This window comes from Odontomachus brunneus, unplaced genomic scaffold (assembly GCF_010583005.1).
Source record: "Odontomachus brunneus isolate Ranch 3 - 2012 unplaced genomic scaffold, Obru_v1 Obru_scaffold_053, whole genome shotgun sequence".
Classification (NCBI taxonomy): domain Eukaryota; kingdom Metazoa; phylum Arthropoda; class Insecta; order Hymenoptera; family Formicidae; genus Odontomachus; species Odontomachus brunneus.
In genome coordinates, this window is record NW_022639503.1 from 826,315 (window position 1) to 848,636 (window position 22,322).

Below are 22,322 nucleotides of genomic sequence, written 5' to 3' on the forward strand. Positions count from 1 at the left end.
TTGACGTCGGGTGCTGTCAAATCGATTTTTTTTCGAATTTTCGGAGAACGTATGACGCTACGAGTCTCATACTCTAAAACTATTTTTTTACGAATTTTACGATTTTTTTACGAATTTTCGGATAACGAATGATCTTATGAGTCTCATACTCTAGAACTATAATTCTTAAGTCTAGAACAACTCAGAACAAAAAGATCTCGGTTGGAACAAGAAAGATAGTATAAGTTTACTCTTGGTCCGATAGACTGTTTGTCAAAAAACTTTTTTTTAATTTTTCGGGCTTATAATTAAACTTATTGATTTGTGCTTTTGGAACAATGTTTGGAACAACTAGAACAATCTATATCGGTATCGGAATGCTTTATTTTCAAAAAATGGGATGCCAGGTCAAAAACATTTTTTTCATTTTTTGGACTTATAATTCAACTTACGGATTTGTCCTTTTGGAACAATGTTTGGAACAACTAGAACAATCTATTGCGGTATCAGAATGTTCGATTTTCGAAAAGTGGGGTGCCAGCTCAAAAAATCATTTTTTTTGTTTTATTCGAAAACCGTTTCGAATGAAGCAATATCACTTTGGAACAATGTGGTATAAAGTCAGAAAAATCTGGAACAACTTTCAAAATTATAAATTTCCAAAAGTAGGTGCCAACTTCATACACTCGCCACCAGCGAAGTATTGTAATCTGTTCTTTCCGACTAGAAATTTATTCCACGGTCTTGAACAGGTTGATCCCAATTAGTTAACTGGTTTGTATAAGATAATGTTACTGAGTCTTCATGTTCTCTAAACTTCTTGGTGTGAAATTTCATTTGAGTAATGGAGAGTCGCTCGAATTCGGGTGCTTTTTCACTTACGTAGGACGAATTCTCCACTCTAAATCGTTTGAATATTTCCACTCAAAATTGAATGGATTTAATGTGCTCCACCATTGCAGATTCACTCTAATTAACTGAAACATTCGCTCATATGGAGTTAGAATTCACTTTAAGCTTCAGTGAAACATGAGACATTCACTCTTGCTATTTCGAGTGGCAGTATTTTCATTATCGCTTAAAACTGCCACTTTTCACTTGTCTTTAGTGAGATTGCATTCCAAGAAATTTGGAGAGTAAATCACGTCACGCAATATGGTAATCAGGACTCGTTAATAATAAGCATTACAAATAATTGTAGGACCTTAGTACAGCAAACAAGTTTTGTATTTTATTCCAACACTCTCCCTCCTTTAATTCTAGAGAGTAATGCTCGGGCTTTTGTTTCGTTTCTTCCAGTAAAAGTACTAATTTGCAGACCATGACAATAATATCACCCGATGATATCATCTTGCACAAACCAGATAACTAACTTGAGACTAACTTAATCAGGATCACGGGATAAATTTCTGGTCGGGTTTTGGTTTCTACTCGTACACCTTCACAAAATTAATCCGTCCGTGCGACGAGTATTTTTTTTACTCGCAACACATAAACGTTAACATCTATCTTCCGCGCCGTAATTTCACGCGAGGGACGTTATCTATCAATCCTCCGTCCGGGACACATGACGACGTTTTTACGTCGCGCCGTTCCGCCGTCGGTGGAAACTTCGCCGCGCTGAGTCTGGTCCTGCAAATACACGGACAACGAGATGCTTGGTCGTAACATGAAGGAGCGACAGAACGAACAACGACGTCATCGCGGTGGGAAAAATTTTCACGAAAAACGCGGAAGAGAAAGAGAGAGAGAGAGAGAGAGAGAGAGAGAGAGAGAGAGAGAGAGCTCGATAAACAGATAGACAAAGAGGGAATATTGGCGTCCGACTTATTTATTCTTATATTCAGATTCGTTGCGCCAGACGACGAGATGCGCGAGAGCGTCCTCGCAATTACCCGCGATCCGAATAATAAAGCGACGGGGTAGAGTAAGCAGGGGCTGAAGGAAATTTCAAGACTGCTTTTAATTGGAAAAGAACGAGACACGCGAGACCGTGTTTTTGCCCGCAAGCAAATGATTCGAATTCGTTTGCTTATTATTCGCACGAACCGATCGCTCGCACCTCTCGCGCTCGATAGCAGTCGTCGTCGTTGACGACGGCGCGACGACCAGCCGTGTGAATAAAAACGAGCGCGACTGCGGGAAAGAGAAAGACCCGGCCTCTCGACGTGATCTTATGTTAATGAAATGAATAAGTTTGTAGCCGATAGCGCCGAGATTCCGTTTTAATTGGAGCGAACACTCGTCTGAGTACACCCCGCCGCGAGAGACCGCGACCTTCCCTTCCGCAAGTACACGGAAGTCTCCGTCCCGACATCGAGTTTCAGCGTCTAATATTTTTGAGAGCTCGGAAGACAGAGGGCGGACACACACACACATACATACATAGAGAAGATAATTCTGTCGTATATTCCGGAAACCAAATTCCCTCGCCCTCGTACCGTTTTCTTCTGCGTCCTCAATATATTCCAAGACGCACCAGCTTGGAAATTTGTACGAGAAAAATTTGTACGGTCAACCTCATACTCTCTCCCTCCTGAATCCAGCAGGCGTCGTTGACGCAAAGACGCGACGGTAAAAAGAACATTCTCTTTGTACAAATTCTGAATCGTGTCCCCCTCTCTCTTCCGGATGATCGACAGTAATTCTTTCTCTCTCTGCCTCTGTCTCCCTCTCTCTTTATCTCTCCCTCTCTTTCTCTCTTTCCTTGGAAACGACGATGTTCATGCGGTAGGTTGCAGTAAACAAACGTCGGACGTGAAAGCACAGGAGTGCGATTTATATGCTGTCAGCAGGACTCGATTTCTTCGTTCCAGCGCGAAAAACTCGGCGGGATGCTCCTTAACGGTGCCATATTACCAGGCGAACAAAGGGGGAAGTTTGTTGGGATTACGAAGGGTAGGACGCGCCGCGAGAGGGAGAAAGAAGAAAGTAGAGACAGGCGGGAAACGATAAAGAGTACGAGACCGAGCAAGGAAACGGCGGAGGAGAGTTTGGCTGAACTGCGTAAAGTTTTCATTAGGGATATTGGCCGCCTTTTTCTTCAATCATCCTTTCCACTAGCTTTCACCGCGCCGGGAAATGAAGTCGACCGCTCAGCCGCGGTAATTTTAATCTAACAACAGGGACGAGAGTCCTGGAGAGAGATCCGCGGGATAATCAAACGCGAGGCTGATCCTACACCGACTATGATATACTCTGGCTATGATACCTTCGTCATCCTAACGAACTAATCATGATGTGGTCAGTGTGGTCTGTTTAACAGCCAGAATCATCAGCAATATGCAGTTATACTTAGCTACGTGAATAACGCGGGAAAGACTGCTCCGATAATAATGATCGTGAGGCAGTTATTATTAATAATCAAATAACGTATAGTAACTTACTCAACATGTCGAGTAAGTTAAATTATTATTTTTTCTAGCATCGCGCGCGCGTGTGTCGTGACGTAATATTCAATGATAAAGAGATTGAAATGAGTTAAAACGGGATACAATGATGAGCGCCTCATTCGCGCCTGTACAAGATGTTATTACTCACGAGAGTGGCGAACAAGGGCTGATCCAACTGTCAACATAGAAATAGATCTTCGTTCCAAAAAAAACAAGATTTATAAAAAGCTACGCAAAGCGCGAACGTGGTGTAGCAGACAGCGCAGACTACACTATATCAGAGGTTCCGGGTTCAATCCCCGACAGAACAGTGTGGAAATTTTCATACGCTCGTCCCCCTCGGTATTAGACAACCGACAAAACATCGAGAGTATCTTTGCTAAGAATAACTCTCTACATTAGCCGTTTCGCAACCGACGTTAAACTGTAGGTCCCATATGTCTGTGTACGACGGGGTGTGCGCACCACAAATATACGCGAGAGGTTTACCAACAAGAGTAAAACGATGAGTACCGGTACATCGGCACAATGACTGCATAGAATGTGACACAATGGACCGCAGCTGAGTGGCTCTGCCTTCCCGCCTCCCCCGTTGCCCGTAAAATAGAATAAAAAATACAAGAAACTACGTAGGTAGTCGCCAAGTAGTGAAAAGATTTTGATCAAAGATATCAGATTTCTATACCGTTTGCTCAAGCGTGCAAATATCGCCTAGGACCTTTGCCTAAAAAATTATTCGAAATGATGGTTATATACAAACTTATCTCTTACAAAAAAATTTCTAAAATAAAAATTTTGCGCACTTTTCCGGTCACTGTCACGTACGTGGAAAAAGCGATTCCGCTAGTGTGATTGAATTTGCTTGGCAAGAATAAGGGACCAGACGAAAAACTCGGTTGTAGGAACAGGAAGATTCCTGTAGAAGTTTTCTACTGAGCCAACTGTTCACTATTCTTACAACCAAGTCTGGATATAACTGAATGTTTTCAGTTACGGGATGACGAAGATATTATTTCACGTCGCCGAATTTTCATCTGATCTCTACTTAATTCTGGTCTCTATTTAGAAACTGAGGTTTATTTCTTCCGTGGTGCATGTACCTTTATATCCGTAATTTTATTCTACGACTACATCAGTTCATTTTTTTTACTTTCCAAAAATTATTTCTCAATAATACAGCTCTCAATTGCAATATTATGAGAGCCATATGAAGGCAGAGGTATGGATTTGTGTGTACTCATTGACGAAACGATTTCAGCATTTTCCTTCTGACTAAATTAAGAGCGCATCATATGGTTATCATCGCGAGCCATTATTCATGAATCTGCGCAGTAGTCCGTTATGGTAGAAGCCAAAATGACACTATGTGAGATATCCAACCGTAACTGAGAATTCAGGAAAAACTTTCAGAAAAGAGACATTTTTATTGTATCCTTATCTACCAAATAAGGGTGTAACAGAGAACCAATATTTAAATCCAATATTTGCCGTTTGACGCGCTCCTAACTTCGTCAGAAATAGAAAAGTAATCAAACTGCTTCTCAACTGAGTGTGCGCCACCAGATTTTCCATAAGCGTCTTCGATTCTTGATGGATCATTCCGTCGATCCGACTTCGTCTTTGGTAAAAATTCAGCCGAGATCGGCCGATCGGTCTTGGAACTTTGACGTCTTCAAACTTGATACCTCTCGCTGCCCGAACTCGATATCAAATTTCTTTTAAGTTGCGTTATCGCGTGAGCTGCTATCAGCCCATCTAGCGTGTATTACGACGAGAGAGTCTGGGTGGAAATGAAGTGCAGAAACGAATGTCAGCGTCACATTAAAGCGGGCGAGCTACGATGTGGCTCCGGAAGAAAAGACCTTCGTTCGTTTTCACAACGAACTTGCGACGCGAACCGGCTGGAATAAAGCGCGTCGCCGTCCACGAAAGTTTTCTCTCTCTCACGGCGGGTTCTCTTTCGTCCCACGTGACCGAAAACGCGGCGTTTCGTTTGTTAATTATTGCCACCGGCTCACGGTCTCACAATAAAAGTCGAGGCAAGACGAAGCGGTGAACTTTCGCCCGTTGAATTTCTTCTGGCATTGCCGCCCAGCGGTGCTCGAATGGCGCGATAACAATGATTTACGGCGCAATAATTATCCGTCTCGCCGGCCAAGGCGCGCGGATCCTTACGTCCCTGATGAAGGAGTCGACGTTCACGGTCGTTCCTTTTTCCACGCTATTTTCTCGCTTCGAGCCGGAACGGCCCAGACCAGGCGGCCGCGCGACGCGCAATTTTGCCGAAAGTCGTAGTCGTCGTCGTTGTCGCTGTCGTCGTCGTCGTCGTCGTCGTCGTCGTCGTCGTCGTCGTCTTCACTCGCGCGAAAACGAATGCGAGCACGAGCGACATTTTCGGACCATAGCCGAGGAGGAATTGCTGCAACCGGTCTCGCAGAATTACGTTCGAGTAATTCGTATACGGAGATACCGGTGTCCGTTAATTGTACGTGGGTCCGAGTTATCTCTCTGCGTAGCCGGGTAACACGTGCGAGACTCGGTTGCTCCTTGGGGAGCCAACGTTACATATCAACGTCGCGCTACGTTAAAACCTCAGATAACCGATTAATAACTCCCAATATATCTCTGAGTGAGGCAACTCGTGTCTGATTTATTAACGCCACGCGCGAACGTTATTATTCCCTCGATAATAAATATCAGATGAACCATCAATTGCTGTAATCTTCGAAGTATACTTCTTCAGTTCCTGCAAATGCAAAATCTAACACACGACTTGTATTCACCTTTGATATTTGTAATATGTCAGAATTGTTTAAACCCGCATCTTTACTCATACTTGATCTCTCTGAACACCCGACTTTACAACAGTTCGTTACAATTTGACGATTCAATTCACTTTATTCAGCGTATAATCAATATACAGATAAAACATTTGTATAAAAATTTGATATTTAATAAAAGTCAAAATATTGAATTCAAATTTAATATAAAGAAAAATTGATAACGCACGAAATGAATAAAAACGCAGTTGTAACAAGGAAACAAAAAATACACAAAAATGTTTGCTCTGTGTCGTTTACATTTAATATTATTTCTCAGACGATCTATATATATCTCGTTTTTTCTGCGCGATTCGCGATCTTCGTTGTGTTATAAGGAGAAGAAGCAAGAAAAATAAAAGGAGAATATTCCCGTCATTTTCTGACCAGATAAAATGTTTTTGTTCCAGGTACCCGTCGAGCGAAGGACCTTACCCACCGACCTACCGGGACCATCCCGTCGACGACCATTTACTAAGAGGCACTCGCCCTCGGCAGAGGCGTGCTCCTCGTCCGGTGGCAGCGGCAGCGGCGGCGGTTGCAGCGGTGGCGGTGGTGGTACCGGCGGTAGCGTCACCACCGGCACTGCATCCGGGATGCAGACGTCGTGCTCCTTACCGGAGACCCCAGTGTTCGCCAGGGGCAGCGACATCCCGAGGACGCCGCAGCACGCTGGCAACCCCACGCAGTCGAGACGGCAACCACCCGGCTGGTACGCACCGACCACAGCTACCGGGTAATTAGCAATAATTCACATAAAATTTTTCTATGCAGAAAAGTTGAGAATGAGGAAAGTGAAATATTCAGTCGGTTCGTTGAAATTTATTTCGGACGCAGCGAGCGAGAAAAGAGAGAAAAAAAATTCGGACAAACTTTTATTCGGGCTTCTCCGGCTTCCATGCGTGGGAGTCGTTCCGTTACACGTTTCACTGACTCTTCTCGCGTCTACGCAGTTACCGGCGAAACAATCCCGGCCTGGAGCAGGCCATAATCGGCACCGAGCTACTGCGGTTGGCGGGCGGCCCGAATCGCGGATGGTACCCGACCAGGAAGGCGAACCAGCCGCGGCCGGCCTCGATCGAGCATCTGGAGCGGCTCAACAACGCCTACGACGCGCGACTGCCCGGCACCGGGGACCAGAGGAAGCCGCTCACGCTGCCCACGAACATCACGCCCAACAAATACTTCGGCCAAAGTAAGCACAGCTCCGCCTCCAGCACTCGCGAGGCGCTACGGAGGGTCACTAGCTTGCTCATCAAAAAAGGTAAGCGCCGGAGATTTGCGCTAGTAGAAGAGAAAAAGAAAGAGCACCGCGCCGTCGGCTCGCGCGTGGCATGTGGAGAACACGACGTCGTCGGCGAACTCTCGCTGGGAAGTCGCGACGCCTCTTTCGCGTCCGTGGGTGAGTCTCTCCGAGGCTTCCTCTCGCGTTTCAGCGCCGCTATCACGAATGATCATAACGCGTCTCTAACGAGTTAATACAAAAATAATCAGAATCTTATTTCCCAGCTAGTTTGATTAGTATTTTTTAAAAAACTGTCTTCTCTCTTTCTCTCTCTCCATGAGTTAACATTCGCGATAGTACTACTGAGGAGCCTTACGACTGTCACCAGAGACACGAAAGTGGGCGCGACTTCAAGATGGTCGCCGTGAAGGGGTAGTTTTGTAAGCGATAAGTGGTGATCATATTTGGGTTGACGTAATTATAATTCAATGATATATTGCGTCCTTTATATATTTTATCGAAAACTTCGCATCAATCGGCTTTGAATCGACTGACTCGAGGATGTTATAATTTATTTCAATTCCGGACAATACAGCGCTCACGTGTAGTTTCTTAAATCATACGTATATTGCATATATAAATCATTATAATAGTGATTTTTTTAGATCACGACACAAACTTTTATTTAGAGAATATCCTTCGCTAAAAATAAAATTTTGGAATAAATAATTTTTATTCGTATGAAGTAGAAATCAAATAAAATAAGTATTTTCGAACGCGATATATTTTTTTAATTACATTAATGCATTCTAATACGTGGAAATCGATCAAATCCAGAAATTGCATTGCTTTTGTCTTTAATATGTTATAAAGGAAATACTACTTATCAATTTTTGCCAATACTCCTATGTGATTGTCATTATCGTTTGAACAAGTCACCCTACGTCGTGTTTTTCCGGAGATTTGACTATTTGAAAGCCCGTAATCTTTGATAAGTAACCTGCGAAAGAGTTTTCTTGTATCTTGTGTGACCTTTCGTGGCATTTGAGTGCCACCGATTTGATGCTATCTTGTTCTTCGACATTTCGGAATGCTTGCTTCTGACTCTTCCTCTCTCTCTCTCTCTCTCTCCCTCTCTCTTTCTCTCTTTTTCTCTCTCCCATTATTATTACGAAACCGTGAGAAAGTATTTCTCGAACTTAGTACGTATATATCGTAAATATTAGTCAATGTTTCTTACTCGACGTTTCAACGTGTTTCCTGCGTTTAACATTAATTACGGACTCAACATGGGGTAAAGCAAATATCATCACATTATTCGCTGTCCATTCTAGATTCAAGTTTATCAATAATTGATTCCCAAATAGTTTGAAAATTTTTTTATTGATTTATGACGTTTTCCTTACATACCTTCTTCTCTAAATATTTACAGTTTCTCATTTTTTTACATCGTCCTCTTTTTTATCTGTTGCATGCGATACTTTTGCAACAATTTTCGCCATGATATTTATGACTTGTCATTCTTATCAAGAACGTTAATATAATAATACATAATTTAGTGATAAGGTGCATGTCTACTAACATGTAGTTGAATTCGGGAATGCTGTGTGAAATCTTATTGTTGACGATACCTTTTGCGTTAGATGCTACACGAATGCCCAGCATCTGCATAATCCGACTACACAACTTATTTTCTTACGATATTTTGTGAAGCTTGAATTCATACATTAATGGCATAATTTTTTATGTAAAGTTTCAAACGCCCATTTTTTTTAGACGAAATGAATAATTACCACCTGTAGGGATCTTCTTATCGACTTTCGATAAGAAAGAACCTTTCGTTACAACGGTCGGTAATCTAGGAATATTTTTGAATATTACGCTTATATTACGATGTTACCAACGTGAAATAATGTAGTGTCCGTCTAAAGTTTTTTCTAAAAGTAATTCTTAGTTTTCATATATTTTTTTACGTTTACGGTTGACTATGATAAAATACCATTAAGTATCGTCGGCTAGATGATACAGTTGTCTCGATAAAAACGTACCCAAAGAAAAACTTAGGCATTGATATTACCGACTGCTTTAATTATCCGATATAAATAACTAGTTGATTCCTTTACAACGCAGCATTAATTTTATAATTTATCATTATCCAGGGAAATCGGGTTTATAATAAATCATGAAATTAACTTCAAAATATAAAAGAAAGAAATATATTTGTCGACGAAGCGTTACCTCTGTGCGATACTGTGATAAGAGGGAGTCCCTAGAACTCTCCAAGCTTAGGGAGTGTCTATCGCGACAGGTAGCATCATTGGGGGCTTCCCCACCTCGAGGATCGCACGACTTCCGTGGCACCACGTGTTCCACGTGCACCGTAACGTGGCGCAACCTGGTGACTCTTGGACAAGAGTTCATCTTCCAGCTGAATGTGACCGACCTTGAAAGCTCGTCCGCGCGGTTCAGACCGAGAGGGCGGCAAGAGGGGGCACAAGGCCTCGGCCATGTTACACGTTGCGAGTCGTCCCCGCGTGCCTCCACCTCGATCAGTAACGTAACCAGCCGAACCGTCACCCTTTCCTTTCTCTTCCAATACTTTTCCTTAGCCACGAGTGTTTCAATGCCAATTAAAAAGCTATGGTCCTCAATAAATTAATTAATGTCTTGCTCATGAATACGCATGCATATATATGCGTGTAAAATATTCCATAAACAGACATAGATAATTTTCTAGACGCAAATCTCACTGTGTCAGAAATCATCCCCTCACCTTTGATCGCGTTTCAATGACCGATGCCACGATTTTCACGGCATATCGCGTTCGCTCGATCATGCGTTCACATAACTCTCGTGTCGATTGCGTCATGAGGATCCCCCCATCATGCTGCGTCTCCCACACGACGTCCGGTCGCGGGTCGTGACAGACACGCGTCGTGTAACGCAAAGCGCACCGGCGCACGTTCGCCCTCGACGGTCGCCGGCCTGAAGTCCGGTATAATAAGGAAAATAAACGCTGAAAATTTGCAAGAAAAGTCTCGGGGCACCCGCGGCTACCTGCGCCCGACGAAACTGGATTTCCGCTAGGGCGCGGGCGGGGGCCGCACGCTGCATTGTGCGTGGGACATCCCCGCGCGCGCGAGAGAGCGCGCGCGGTCCCGCCGCCGCTCGGAGGTGCCTCCTTCGCACCCGAGGGTTCCCGTTATTGATTCGTCCGACGGAAGGTTCGTCCGCAAATGTTTCCGCGTCCGCCGCCACCGCCACCACCACCGCCACCTCCACCACCGCCGTCGCCGTCGCCGCCGCCGATTTTGCCTGCGCGTTTGCGCTACTCGCATACACGCCTCGTCAAATTTTCAGACTCGGCGGACCCGCGGCTCCGTGAGTCCCGCTTCGAGTAAAGTACTGTACGGGCTCTTCGGTTAACGGAATCGAGCAAGAGAGAGGGAGGGAGAGAAGGAGAGGTGGAGTGGATAGGTACAGTCCATGCCTGACAGTCTTAGGACCGGGTGCACCGACATCGGTGAAACGTTAAACGCTGCTTTTTGTCTGATTTATTCGGGAGCGCCGAGGGACACGGGACTCGTCTAGATGAAGACGTAATTTAGTCAACTTTCCCGGTCAATATGAGGGAAAAGATGCTGAAGTCACACATTTTCTTCACACTTACTTAGATTCACCGGTAAAGCCGGGGAATTCGTTATTCCGGAATTTTAATTCAATTCCGGATATTTAATTGGGAATTCCATTGATTTTTAATTAGAAATTGAGCGACTAATTAGAAAAGCACGCGAGGATGCGCAGATGTTTGAGTTACCTTATAATTTTTCAGTCTCAAAATGTGGATTAATAATTCGAAACTCGTAAAACGATCCTGCATTGCTCGAGACAATTTTGCAAACTTGTGACTCTTGTTTCTGTTTCGAATATTTCAATTAACGCGGAATTATTTCTTATTCGTTTGTTATTACTCTTTTTCATTAACGAAATCATTGGGATATCTTTGAGTAATGAACGATTCAAAAGGGAAGGAAATTTTTCGCGAATTTCAAGTGCGCGATAAGGGAAAGAGAACTTCAATTTCCAGTTAATTTCCAGTGGACTTCACTTCAGCAGAACTTCGACTCTGTTTGGGTATATCTTTCCGCTCGCCGACACAATGTCGAGAAACTCCTTCGCAGCATATCGACACTACGTTCTATAAATAACTGCCGACGATAACACGCGATTTAATGCATTCGCGACATTGTGCCGCGAATTCCTTTTTGACGAGTCGTCGCACCCGTCCATCACGTTGCTCAACTTATCGGAGCAATCTTCCTCTCTCTCCCTCTCTCTTTTTCTTATAACTCTTTCTTTCTCTTCGCCTCCCTTCCCTCCCTTTCTTCCATGAATTTTTTGTTGGTACAATTAATCGATAAAAAAGATCGTGACGCAAATAGACATGAATAATTTAGTCTCGCGAATCGCGAAAGCAGCGCGCGAGCGAATAAAAGAGGAATCCAACGGTTCTCTCACACTCGTACACGCATAAAGCGAGCGGACCACAAATACCTGAATGAGACAAAATCGATAACGGCAATCGCGCGTATGTGTGATAAAGTATCGTGTCCCGTAAACGACTCGGAGCGTCGTACTCTCTCTCGCGCTTCCTCTCTTCACCGCAAAAATCGCGTATTCTTTTCCGCGAACAAATGTGAGCTTCACGAGAATATCTGTCAATTTTTCACAACAACATCGGGGTCACTCTAAAATTTGTAGACTCGAGCATCAAAATGCCCGATTTAACCCTTTATCCTCCGCCATTACGATCGTTTGTCGTTTTTTCAAACACACAGGAAGAAAGGACGATAAGAGTCAATTGGCCATAGCTATGCAAGAATAATCTAAAATTATGATTTTTGAATTTTTGTTACTAATGAGTAGTTTAAATGTCTTTTTACATAAAACAAAAAAAATCAAAGCCTTATGGGTGTTTAAAATTAATTAAAAAATATATTTTTTCTGCTACTAATTGAGCCAGTTTTACTAGTTGCGTTTTTACCCATTTTTTGTAGTTAAGCTTGTCAATGAATACCCTTACAAAAAAGAAAATTGACTATGATTTCTTGAACGATTGCAAAGAATCTCAATATTGTCTATACTTTTTAAATCATCTATCAAATTTTCATCTTTATTTTTTTTAAATGTACTCCATGTGGATTGGATCATTCTTACGTAATTACAGTCAATTGCAAATTTAATTTGCATGCATTTTTAATATACTGTGTGTACATGGATATAAATTATTTTAACACTGAAACATTTCGACAATATATTGTAATGTTTCTCATTTTTTTTATTTTTTTGCAAAAACATCGGAGAAAAGAGGTATTTTTGCATCTTACTGAATCACGTGTAAGTCTAACGAGGATGGCTGTGCTAAGCTCGACACACATACGTGTGTGCGTGCGTACGTGTACGTTGAAAGTGTGATTCGAGTTCGCGCGGCCAGTCGTCGTCTGGTTCGTCGGTGAATGATATCACTCCGCGAATTCGCAGTCAAGGACATGGAAGTCCGATTCAAGGCAGATGACACACGCGGACTGAATATCGATCGCAAGGTCCGACCTTGCAAACCGCAAATAAAAAAATACGAAAAAGAAAAAGAGAATTTCTCGTTCGCCGAATCGACGAGTTCTCGGACGCTGCACGCTACCTCGACATTAATCCTTTACACTTCTCCCGACATGCGGACCTCAACAGTAACTCCAGGGCGCTTTAACGTTAGCTGGAACATTTTAACACGGGAATTATTCTCTCCGTCGATATCCAAATACAAGATGAGTCGATATAACCACCTTAAATACTTTCGAAGCAAGAAGTAAATTAACAAGATCTTCAAATTTTCAAAGCTGTTCTGCCTAGAGAGAAGCTTCTTAGCTGTTTTCTTCTGGGAGGAATAGCTTCGAAAATCTTAAGATCACCCGTGCTTTTTTTCTTCAAAGATATTCGAAGTGGCAATATAGTTACTGACTTACTTTGTACAAATTTGCAGAATACAAATTTAGAAAGCTTTCTCCAAGATTTATCAAGATTTCTTTTTTAAGGAAAAGAGTCTACGTTTATCGAAACGGTGCACCTGCTAAGACCATGACGTTTCCTTTGTCTGCTCTCTTGAGGCACGGCTCCCTCACTAAATTTGTCGAATTCCACCCCCGAAAAGTTTCATCCCCGGCTTGCCTTGGAACCACCACCCTTATCAATCCCTCATCGAACGACAACTGCAATTAATATTTCCTCGGGTGGTCCTTCGCGTCAAGAAAGCGCTTCCGTGATTCCGGTCACGGGGCCCACCATCATGAAACGTCATAAGCGCCCCTTTGCGTCCTCGCGGGGAATGACCAGCCGGGAGGGGGATGTTTTCCGATCGGTTAGTAGGAGGTGTGCTCGTGGGCGAGCGGGTGCGAGCGGGCGGACGAGGTTGCGAGCATCTCTCGTCACGGTGGGGTGGTGGCAATCGTTACTCCCGTCTGCTGGCCCGTCTACCAACCCTCCAGCAGGCGAATGCCACCCCCGTGCGCCGGGACGGGAGGCATCCGCCTCCATCACGGCCGTGCATTCACCGACCTCGACGACGTCGACGTCGACGACGACGACGGCGACCTCGAGCGCCGGAAAACGCGCGGTCTCCTCCGGCTAACCGGGGCGGAATCGACACCCCCGAAATTCCGCGGGATTTGGAATCTCTTAGAATTCGACGTGGATTAATTGGTATTCCGCGCCGCGCCGGACGAAAACTACCCCTTCAGTTCGGCGGAATCGGCCGTCCTCAGATCGAGGATTCAGGACTCGAAATTCTCGAAACTTCAGCATTTAGGATCTCATCTCTCGCCGCCTGTGTATAATGATGCTTATCCTTCACGCCCTTATTAAGCCAATAATCTCACGATAAGTGGTCTCCTCGCGCACTGAACCATCGACGGAACGTTTGCTCGAGCATTTTCCTTGATGTGAACTCGCATGAGGTGGCGCAAACCTTAGTAAATATCTTGAGACAGCGATATGGCATTTGCATCTTCAGCTTAGATGCGGCACTTAGGCGATCGATATTCCGCCGCCGTGCCGAAGAAGCAGGAAGCTGTCGGGAAGATGAAGCGTAAGAGCCGGATAAAGAAGGCGACCAATATCGCGTGTAAAGGCTGTCGAACTTTTTTTTCTATAAAATGAGATGCCGCAGCCTCGCGACAAGGAAGAAATATTTTAAAGAAGAAAAAATGTAACAACAATTAAACCTAACGTTTAAAGAACAAAGGATCCCGCATAAACCTTATGGAAATTGAATTTCGGTCGAATTGGTTGAAGATTTGATATGTTGTAGATCTTGTGGTCCTGATAAAAAGTCTCCACAGGTACGATCCCCTACAATGAACCGTTTGACCTCTACGAGGCGTTATTTTTTAAAACAGGCTAATATTACAATATCTTATTTTCAACGGGTACGGTGCATTCCTACACCGATATTATTGACTTTATTGCTTCTTACAAAAAAGTTATAAAGATATCGAGGTCAATAACTTGATTTTAGAGATTTAAATCAATGCTGTGTTGCTTCATGTCTAGGGCGGGAAAAGAAATAGACACAATCATAGAGTGCATGCAAAGAACCGCTTTATTTATATTGAGTAGGCCGAGCGTTGTAAGAGGCGAAGGAACTCACAATAACCAAGCACCCCGATTTGTGAGAGGCGAGAGGGGACTCACAATAATCAAGCACTCTGACATTTGAGAAGCAATCAAGTCAATATAATTTTCCTTTTTATCCTTATAACTTTTTACTTAAAAAAATACATAGAAAGTATGATACATGAAAGTAAATACATAGAAATAATGATGTAGGAATGCACCGTACCCGTTGAAAATAAGATATTGTAGTAGCCTGTTTTGAAAAATGACGCCTCGTAGAGGCCAAATGCAGGTTTATTGCAGGGGATCGTATCTGTGGAAACTTTTTCAGAACGACAAGATCTACAACATATCAAATCTTCAGCCAATTCGACCGAAATTCAATTTCCATAAGGTTTGTGCGGGGTCCTTTTGAAAATGTCCATTTCTTTGAGTGCCCGAAGAAGCGGATTACGTCGGATTCGGAATCACAATTGGATCGAGATGACAGGTAAAGTGGACTCAGACCTCCGAGTCCGAGTGGCATTAGCTCGGGATTAATTTCCGGACCGTCGTGGAACTTTTCCTCGAGCGCGATCGCACGCGCTCCACGATCGTTGGGACACGAGGACGCTAAACAAATCGTGATCGCGGTCCACGAGTCGCCGTGTTCGCCGGCGGAAATATTCGCGCGACGTTCCAATTAGTGGTCGACCGAAATAGAGCAGGTGTCGCATTTGCATACACGCACGCACGCACGCACGCACGCACTATCGGCGCGCGGAATTCGCGCGCGTTTACAGGCGCCGGCATCGTGGTGAGCCGCGTTTTCGAAAAGGTCGCGCGAGCACCGGGCGTGAATCATCGCTTTTCGTCTCGCGCGGCGAAATGAACTCCCGACCGAGTACTCTTAAGCCAACGGTCACGTTAGTAGTCGCGTGCGAACGGACTCGCCGGATTAATTTAATTCTCGGCCGGAGTGATTTAAGCCTGTATATTAATAGTCTTTGCTTGAGACTTTTGCCTCACGTGAGACACACGAATTTCATGTTAAATTTAGAGTTAGATCTGAGTTTTTTCCTCATTCAACTGAAAAATTCATATTCAATCATAAACCCAAGTGTATCTTGCTTGAGAAGTATTGTTTACTTAAGCCGAGTAAAGCAATATTCGGTTTAAATGAAGAGAATTTAGATTTAAGTAAATATGTTTATGGTACCTACCTAATAAATATTTGTTAATTTTTAGATATTTCTCAGTTTTTTTTTCTTTGTTTTCTCAGTGTAAATATTTTATTTCTTTATGTGCTTCGCGGCAGTATCACCTGTTTTGAGTTTCTTTCAATATTCAACTAATACAACAACACATCCGCAAAAGTACATTTACATTATACACTATTCATAAACAAAGACTTGCTTTATAGAATGGAAAGAAACACAATGTAAATTCAACATGAGATTGCAAAAGTTTACGGCTATTATTATGCCAGTCTGTGTGTGTACTACGTGCGATTTTTCCTTTATAAATATATTGCACGATCTAAACAAAACAACACCGATCACATACGGTGTAAACGAACGAGACGGTCACACGGTAGCCTACCACGCAGCAACTATCCACTTTTAGAGGATAAACAGGCACGATCGCCGCTCGCGAGAGCGAAACCTGTTGTTTACCTGAGCGCAACGCTCTTAACACGTTCACTCGCGGCCTAAACTCGCCGAGATAATATTTTGATCCGCAATAAACCGGCTAAATCGGTCGGCCGCGTCGGCTTTTCCCGTCTCACCTCTCTGCCTCTCGCCCCTTAATCTATGCAATTCACCGAAACAACAACATGCGCCTCGATACGACTTTATCAGCACGGTTACGTCGAGTTTATAAATTGGAGCTTCGTCACCGGCGTATGACCGACGATTCATGGATATCGCAGTGGATTTGTGATTCTCGATCGACGTCGAGAATGTTCGCTCGGAATTCATCATCGTGTTGCTACGCACAGGAAAATATATGTTGCCCTCGAGTAAATGTTACTTGTTTCAAGTGCCTCATAAGTTTATATATTCGCGAATCTATCAGTTATCTTATTAGTATAAGTTCGTTATGAGTATCGCATTTATTCAAAATAAATTCTGAATCTTAGTATGTTTATTTCGATCAAGTATATCAAATTGAGATAAAAATTCCTTGCTTTATGTGGAGTCAAGCCAAGTTTTTTCATTGATATAGTTTTATAATACTCTTGTAAAAAGAATAAATTCTTCCTTTGAATATATGATAATGAACTTTTCTCAAATTTGTGACGAATATATTCCAGATCTATTATCAAGAAAATGTTCTTTGTTGAAGATAATCATTATTCAAAAAACAAGTAAACTGGCAGTAAAATATTTTTCTGTGTGTTTGCCTGAGACGTGGCTCATCGTCGCGCATTCACTTCCGAGCCTTGCTTTGCGTCAGAAAAAGTTGTCAATTGGCAATTTTTACTAGTCTTTTTTCTCAATTTTCGTCCAGAATCAAGCGTGTAACTCGGTTCCCGAGCAGCTCGCATCACCCGACTAGAAATCGATTCCATGCTCCTGATCAAGTTGATCCCAATCAGTCGTTTAGTTTGTGCGTATAAGGTGATGTTATCGGGTCCTGATAACTTATGTAACGTAGCGTGGCAATCAGGACCTCATTAGACAAGAATTATTAATAATTAGGAGTTTATTAATAATTGGGATCTCCGATAACATCGTCTTGTTGTGCAAGCCAAATAACTGATTGGGATCAATTTGATCAGGGTCATGGGATAAATTTCTAGCCGAGCACCCGCCCGCCGTCTCATTAATTTCGTGACGAAGCGCGCGCCTTACGCGGCCTCTTCTCGCGTGAGGCACGGCAATCGCTGCACGTGCCGTTAGTCATGCGAACGATGAGCTCTCAGTTTTCACGGTCGCAGGTGGATAACGTTCGAGAGCCGTTAAAGGAGGCGGCTCTCCTCAGTGTGGAATCGCCTCTTTCGTATGAGACCGGTAGCCGGCGGCTGATCCAGTGACGTACCGTTAGGGTTACCGATTTCCCTTCAGTCCCAACCTCAGCATCAGTCTCAGCTTCGGCCGTTCCGTCGATTATCTCTAACCCGACCGAGTCCCCGAGTCATCGCGCGAGAACAACGCGCGATTTCTCTCGAACGAAGAAAAGAAGAAACATGGCCGATGGCTGTCATATCACAGACTAATACGTGTTTTTCCCCAAGCACATTGAGGGAACAAACATTTAAGAAGTAAAAAATATTTATTCGATAGGTGCTAATAACATATTTGCTTAAATGTAAATTCCTTTATTTGCTGTATTTGCTTAAATGCAAATTCCTTTATTTAAATAGACTAAACGTTTGTTTTCATAAGAAGTTGAGGTTTCAAAAAAATGTATGTTTTCTTAGCTGAACAATATTTTATATCAGTACAAGTAAATGTGTGTTATTAGTACTTAAATATTTTTTTATTTTCTAGATATTTTTTCTTTCTCAGTAGAAGTAATAATAAAAATTAACAAAATATATATAATCTCTTACCCAAATAATAATGGAAGTAAAAAAATGTAATCTCATCCTTAACAGAATATTGTGTTATGATCTCGAAAAGGTTTTTCTAAAACCAACCAGAGAAAATATTCTAATATCTAAATAAAAAACAAACTCAAGTGTAATCAACGTCATTAAAGATTAGTCACAGATTCACGGAAAAATAATTATTCATCCGCGATTAATCAATCGATTAATTACGAATAATTATGATCGACCCAATTAAGATGAATAATCGTGAATTAACCAGCAAAATTCTAGGATGATTTTTGTTATTACTTTTTTGCACGTTCTTTTCTTGCTGCGCACAAGATCGTTTCAAATTATTCCCCCTACATCTCCACGACTAGCGATTGCACCGCGGAGGATCCTTCGTATAGCTCTGTTCCGATTCATCCCGAGACTTGGTTTCGGGAGAGATCCGGACACTTCGTTTTTCTGCTTCGTTCGCAAAAGATAAGGAGACCTCGAATAGCGTCAGCTCGGCGTAACTGCGCGCGAATCTGCACTTTGCGTCCCGTGAGAATTTTCACGCGGACCTGGTGTTCTGCGCAGATAAAATTTAACCGTTCAAAAAACAAATCGCGTTTGTCCCTACGTAGTTGCAGAATAAAAGCATGTATCGGAGTCTGTCTTCTCTCTTCGGAGTAATTTGAGCGCTTACTAGCGCGGAGAGGGGAAAATGGATCGTTCACTAATGATTTCGTTTTCTCAGTGTGATTTATCTTAATTCAATTTAATTCAATTCTCAACAGCTTTTCGGTCGCGAGCGACTCGCTAATAGTTAATAATTCATCAGCGGTCGCGACCCAATTGCCGGATGAATGTTACGGCGCGCGACTTTGATTTTAATCTAAGTGCACTTCACTTTCGACTGTGGAAAGTGGTATCGCGCCGCGTGTAATTACATGCTTGGGAAATTCGGGCTGGGTAAGAATTACATCGCGGTCAGCATCGCGCGAGCGAACTGTTACATTATTTATCGCACACTATTCATTACGCGGTACAGACCGTTAACAGTGAGCGAAACCGAGGGGAACTTTTACCGCGCGGAAAACGCATTTTCACGCTGGAAAACCCGACAGAATGCACGCGCAGGTTATCGCGGCATATTTACAATTGTAATAACGTGCTCGCGCATCGCTTCTACCGTTTATCTCGTATTAGCAGAACTCGATATTTCGACACAGAACAGCATGTTTCGATGTCGCGTCTGCAATTTGTTAAAAGAACGACGAAAAAAGTAGCGACGCGACAGCAGCACAAAATCGATCGACGAATCACCGACTAATTAGGCAAACCCCGACGATTTGTTATTAAAGACCGTCAATCCTGGATAGTTTCCGTAACTATACTAAAAAAAAAGCCCGTAGGGACCAGGAAGTAATTGAAGAGAAACAATATTTTTTATTATTTTCAATCATTCAATATAAATATCGGGATATTAAAGTCTCATCCTTAGAGATCAATCCTCTTATATTATGACTTCATAAGAGAATTCTTCTAACACCGAAAGAAAAATATTCTGACTCGCGCGCTTTGCGTAATGGAAAAAAATTAACGCGCTCTCTTAGACAAATTCGGGATTCAACTTCTCATAATGAGAACTCGGCGGAGCGTCGTGTTTCTTAGTCGTCAGCGCGATGCGCGTGGCATCGCGTCGCGTGAAGAAGGCTACTTCAACTTCTTCCAAGAGTATGCGGGGTCGCGCCGGCGATGTGCGTGCGCTACCTATAAATAGAATAAATTTTAAGGGCATCCCACGCGTCGTAGTAGCTAGCGCGCGACAGCTGCTCGGCTCGGCCACGACGTCGATGTTGCGCGCAGTCGACGTCGTGCGTTTTCCCGACGTGTCGCTCGCTAGGAGCATCATAGCGCAGCACGTAGGTAGGTAAGCAGATAGGTGGGTAGGTAGGTAGGTAGGTAGGTAGATAGGTAGGTAGGTAGGTAGCCAGTCAGCCAGCCAACTAACCGGCTAACTAACACGGCGACATGTGGTCATTGCACACCGTACAGTATACAGTTACGTAATTACGCGTGCAGTATCCTTCCCGTATTCAGGAATCCTTTGAATACCGTTCTCTCCTCGTTAGGATCTCGTTAAAACCACCATATCCGTTTCCTTTCCCGAAACCTTATCCGTTGTTTGCGTGTCGTTATGTCCTAAAAATATTTTTTAATAATATATAATATTATATAATATTTTGTAATTGTATAATATTATATATATATATATATATATAAATATAATATATACTATATATTATATATATAATATATACTATATACTATATATATATATATATATATATATATATATATATATAATTGTATATTTGTAATTGTATAATATTTTAATTTAGTAATATTTCTTTTCTTTAATTCAACGATATTAAATTAGAATTAAACATTATTGAAGTGAAATTGAATATATTTGATATATTTTATTTCAATTCTATATAACACACGTTCCATTTCTGATTCAGTAATGTCGCTTAGAAGCAATGATGCCTATCTTAGATTCATCGTTTCCGTTATAAAATTTAAAACTCAACAATCGATGAAGAACGGTCTCGTGAAGCTCCCTGTACGAATAGACTTAATTGAAAATACAATTACAAGAGAGGAAGCGCGCACACACACACACACACACACACACACACACACACACACACACACACACACACACATAGAGAGAGAGGGGATGTAAAATTCGACGATCCATATCTCAGAACGTTCGCTGTCGAGTGACATTCATAGCATCGTGTCCGCCGTCGTGAATGTCGCGTCTTCTCTGCAAACTTTATCAGCAAGCCCGAATACACGGCGATAAGCGTGTGTTTCCGCCCTCTCTTGCCTCCTCGCGAGAGCCCGGAAATTGCGACTGTGCGCGCTGTTTTATTCATAAAGAGCTCGTAAGGCGTAAGTCGGAATCGATCGTGCACGACCGCGACTGAGGTTATATCTACGCGCACTTAAAAAGGTTACGTGAAATTCATTTGACATGCAGCCCCGCATATGCGCGTCCTATTTGATTATCGCAATATATTAAATTTCTCAGAGGCCTCAGAAGCACAAAGAGATTCCACACGTGAGAAAGAGAAAAGAACAGAAAAAGAATAAGTAAGATAGCGCCATTCTTTCTCTCTCTCTTTCTCTCTCGATGCGAGAATAGTCATTGGAATTCTCTGAACACCAGCTGGGCCCAACATGTTGCGGAAACGGACCCCCGCTTATCCTGAAGGTCTTCATCCTGCGATATCCCTTGACGAATTTCACGTGCGAATGGTCCTTTATATTCGAGGACCGATTTCTCTTTCCCCGAGAGCGAGAAAATGAATAAATTAGAATCATTGTGCGCCACGAATCATTGTTCCTCACGTGCAACCTTTCAGAATTATCGTATTCCCCTTTGTCTTTATATAGCATATCTTGTATTAACGAATAAGATAACGTTCTAAGACAAAGTACGTCAAGACTCGGCACGATAAATTAAAGAAAAATCGAAGCCGCGACATCAGGGATATACGGTAGATCTTATTCCTCTCTCGACTGATCTTAAGTGTTAAAAAAATCTGGGAAGACTATTATAATATTGACGGCGAACAATAGAGAGGCGGAGAGAGTGTCTCGCAGCTTGCGTCTCTCCCTCTCTCTCTCTCTCTCTCTCTCTCTCTCTCTCTCTCTCTCTCTCT

The 22,322-nt window shown here is 42.8% G+C and overlaps 1 protein-coding gene across 4 annotated transcripts in view; it reads left to right on the plus strand.

The window, feature by feature from the left end:
* LOC116845555 overlaps positions 1-22,322 on the plus strand; it is a 275,053-nt gene that overhangs the window by 232,468 nt on the left and 20,263 nt on the right. For 3 of the 4 annotated variants that reach the window (XM_032818338.1, XM_032818337.1, XM_032818340.1), the window contains 2 exons: positions 6,601-6,926; positions 7,144-7,454. In XM_032818338.1, coding sequence (XP_032674229.1) covers positions 6,601-6,926; positions 7,144-7,454 — 637 coding nt within the window. The remainder of the gene's footprint in view (positions 1-6,600; positions 6,927-7,143; positions 7,455-22,322) is intronic. The other variant, XM_032818339.1, reaches the window with a different exon arrangement.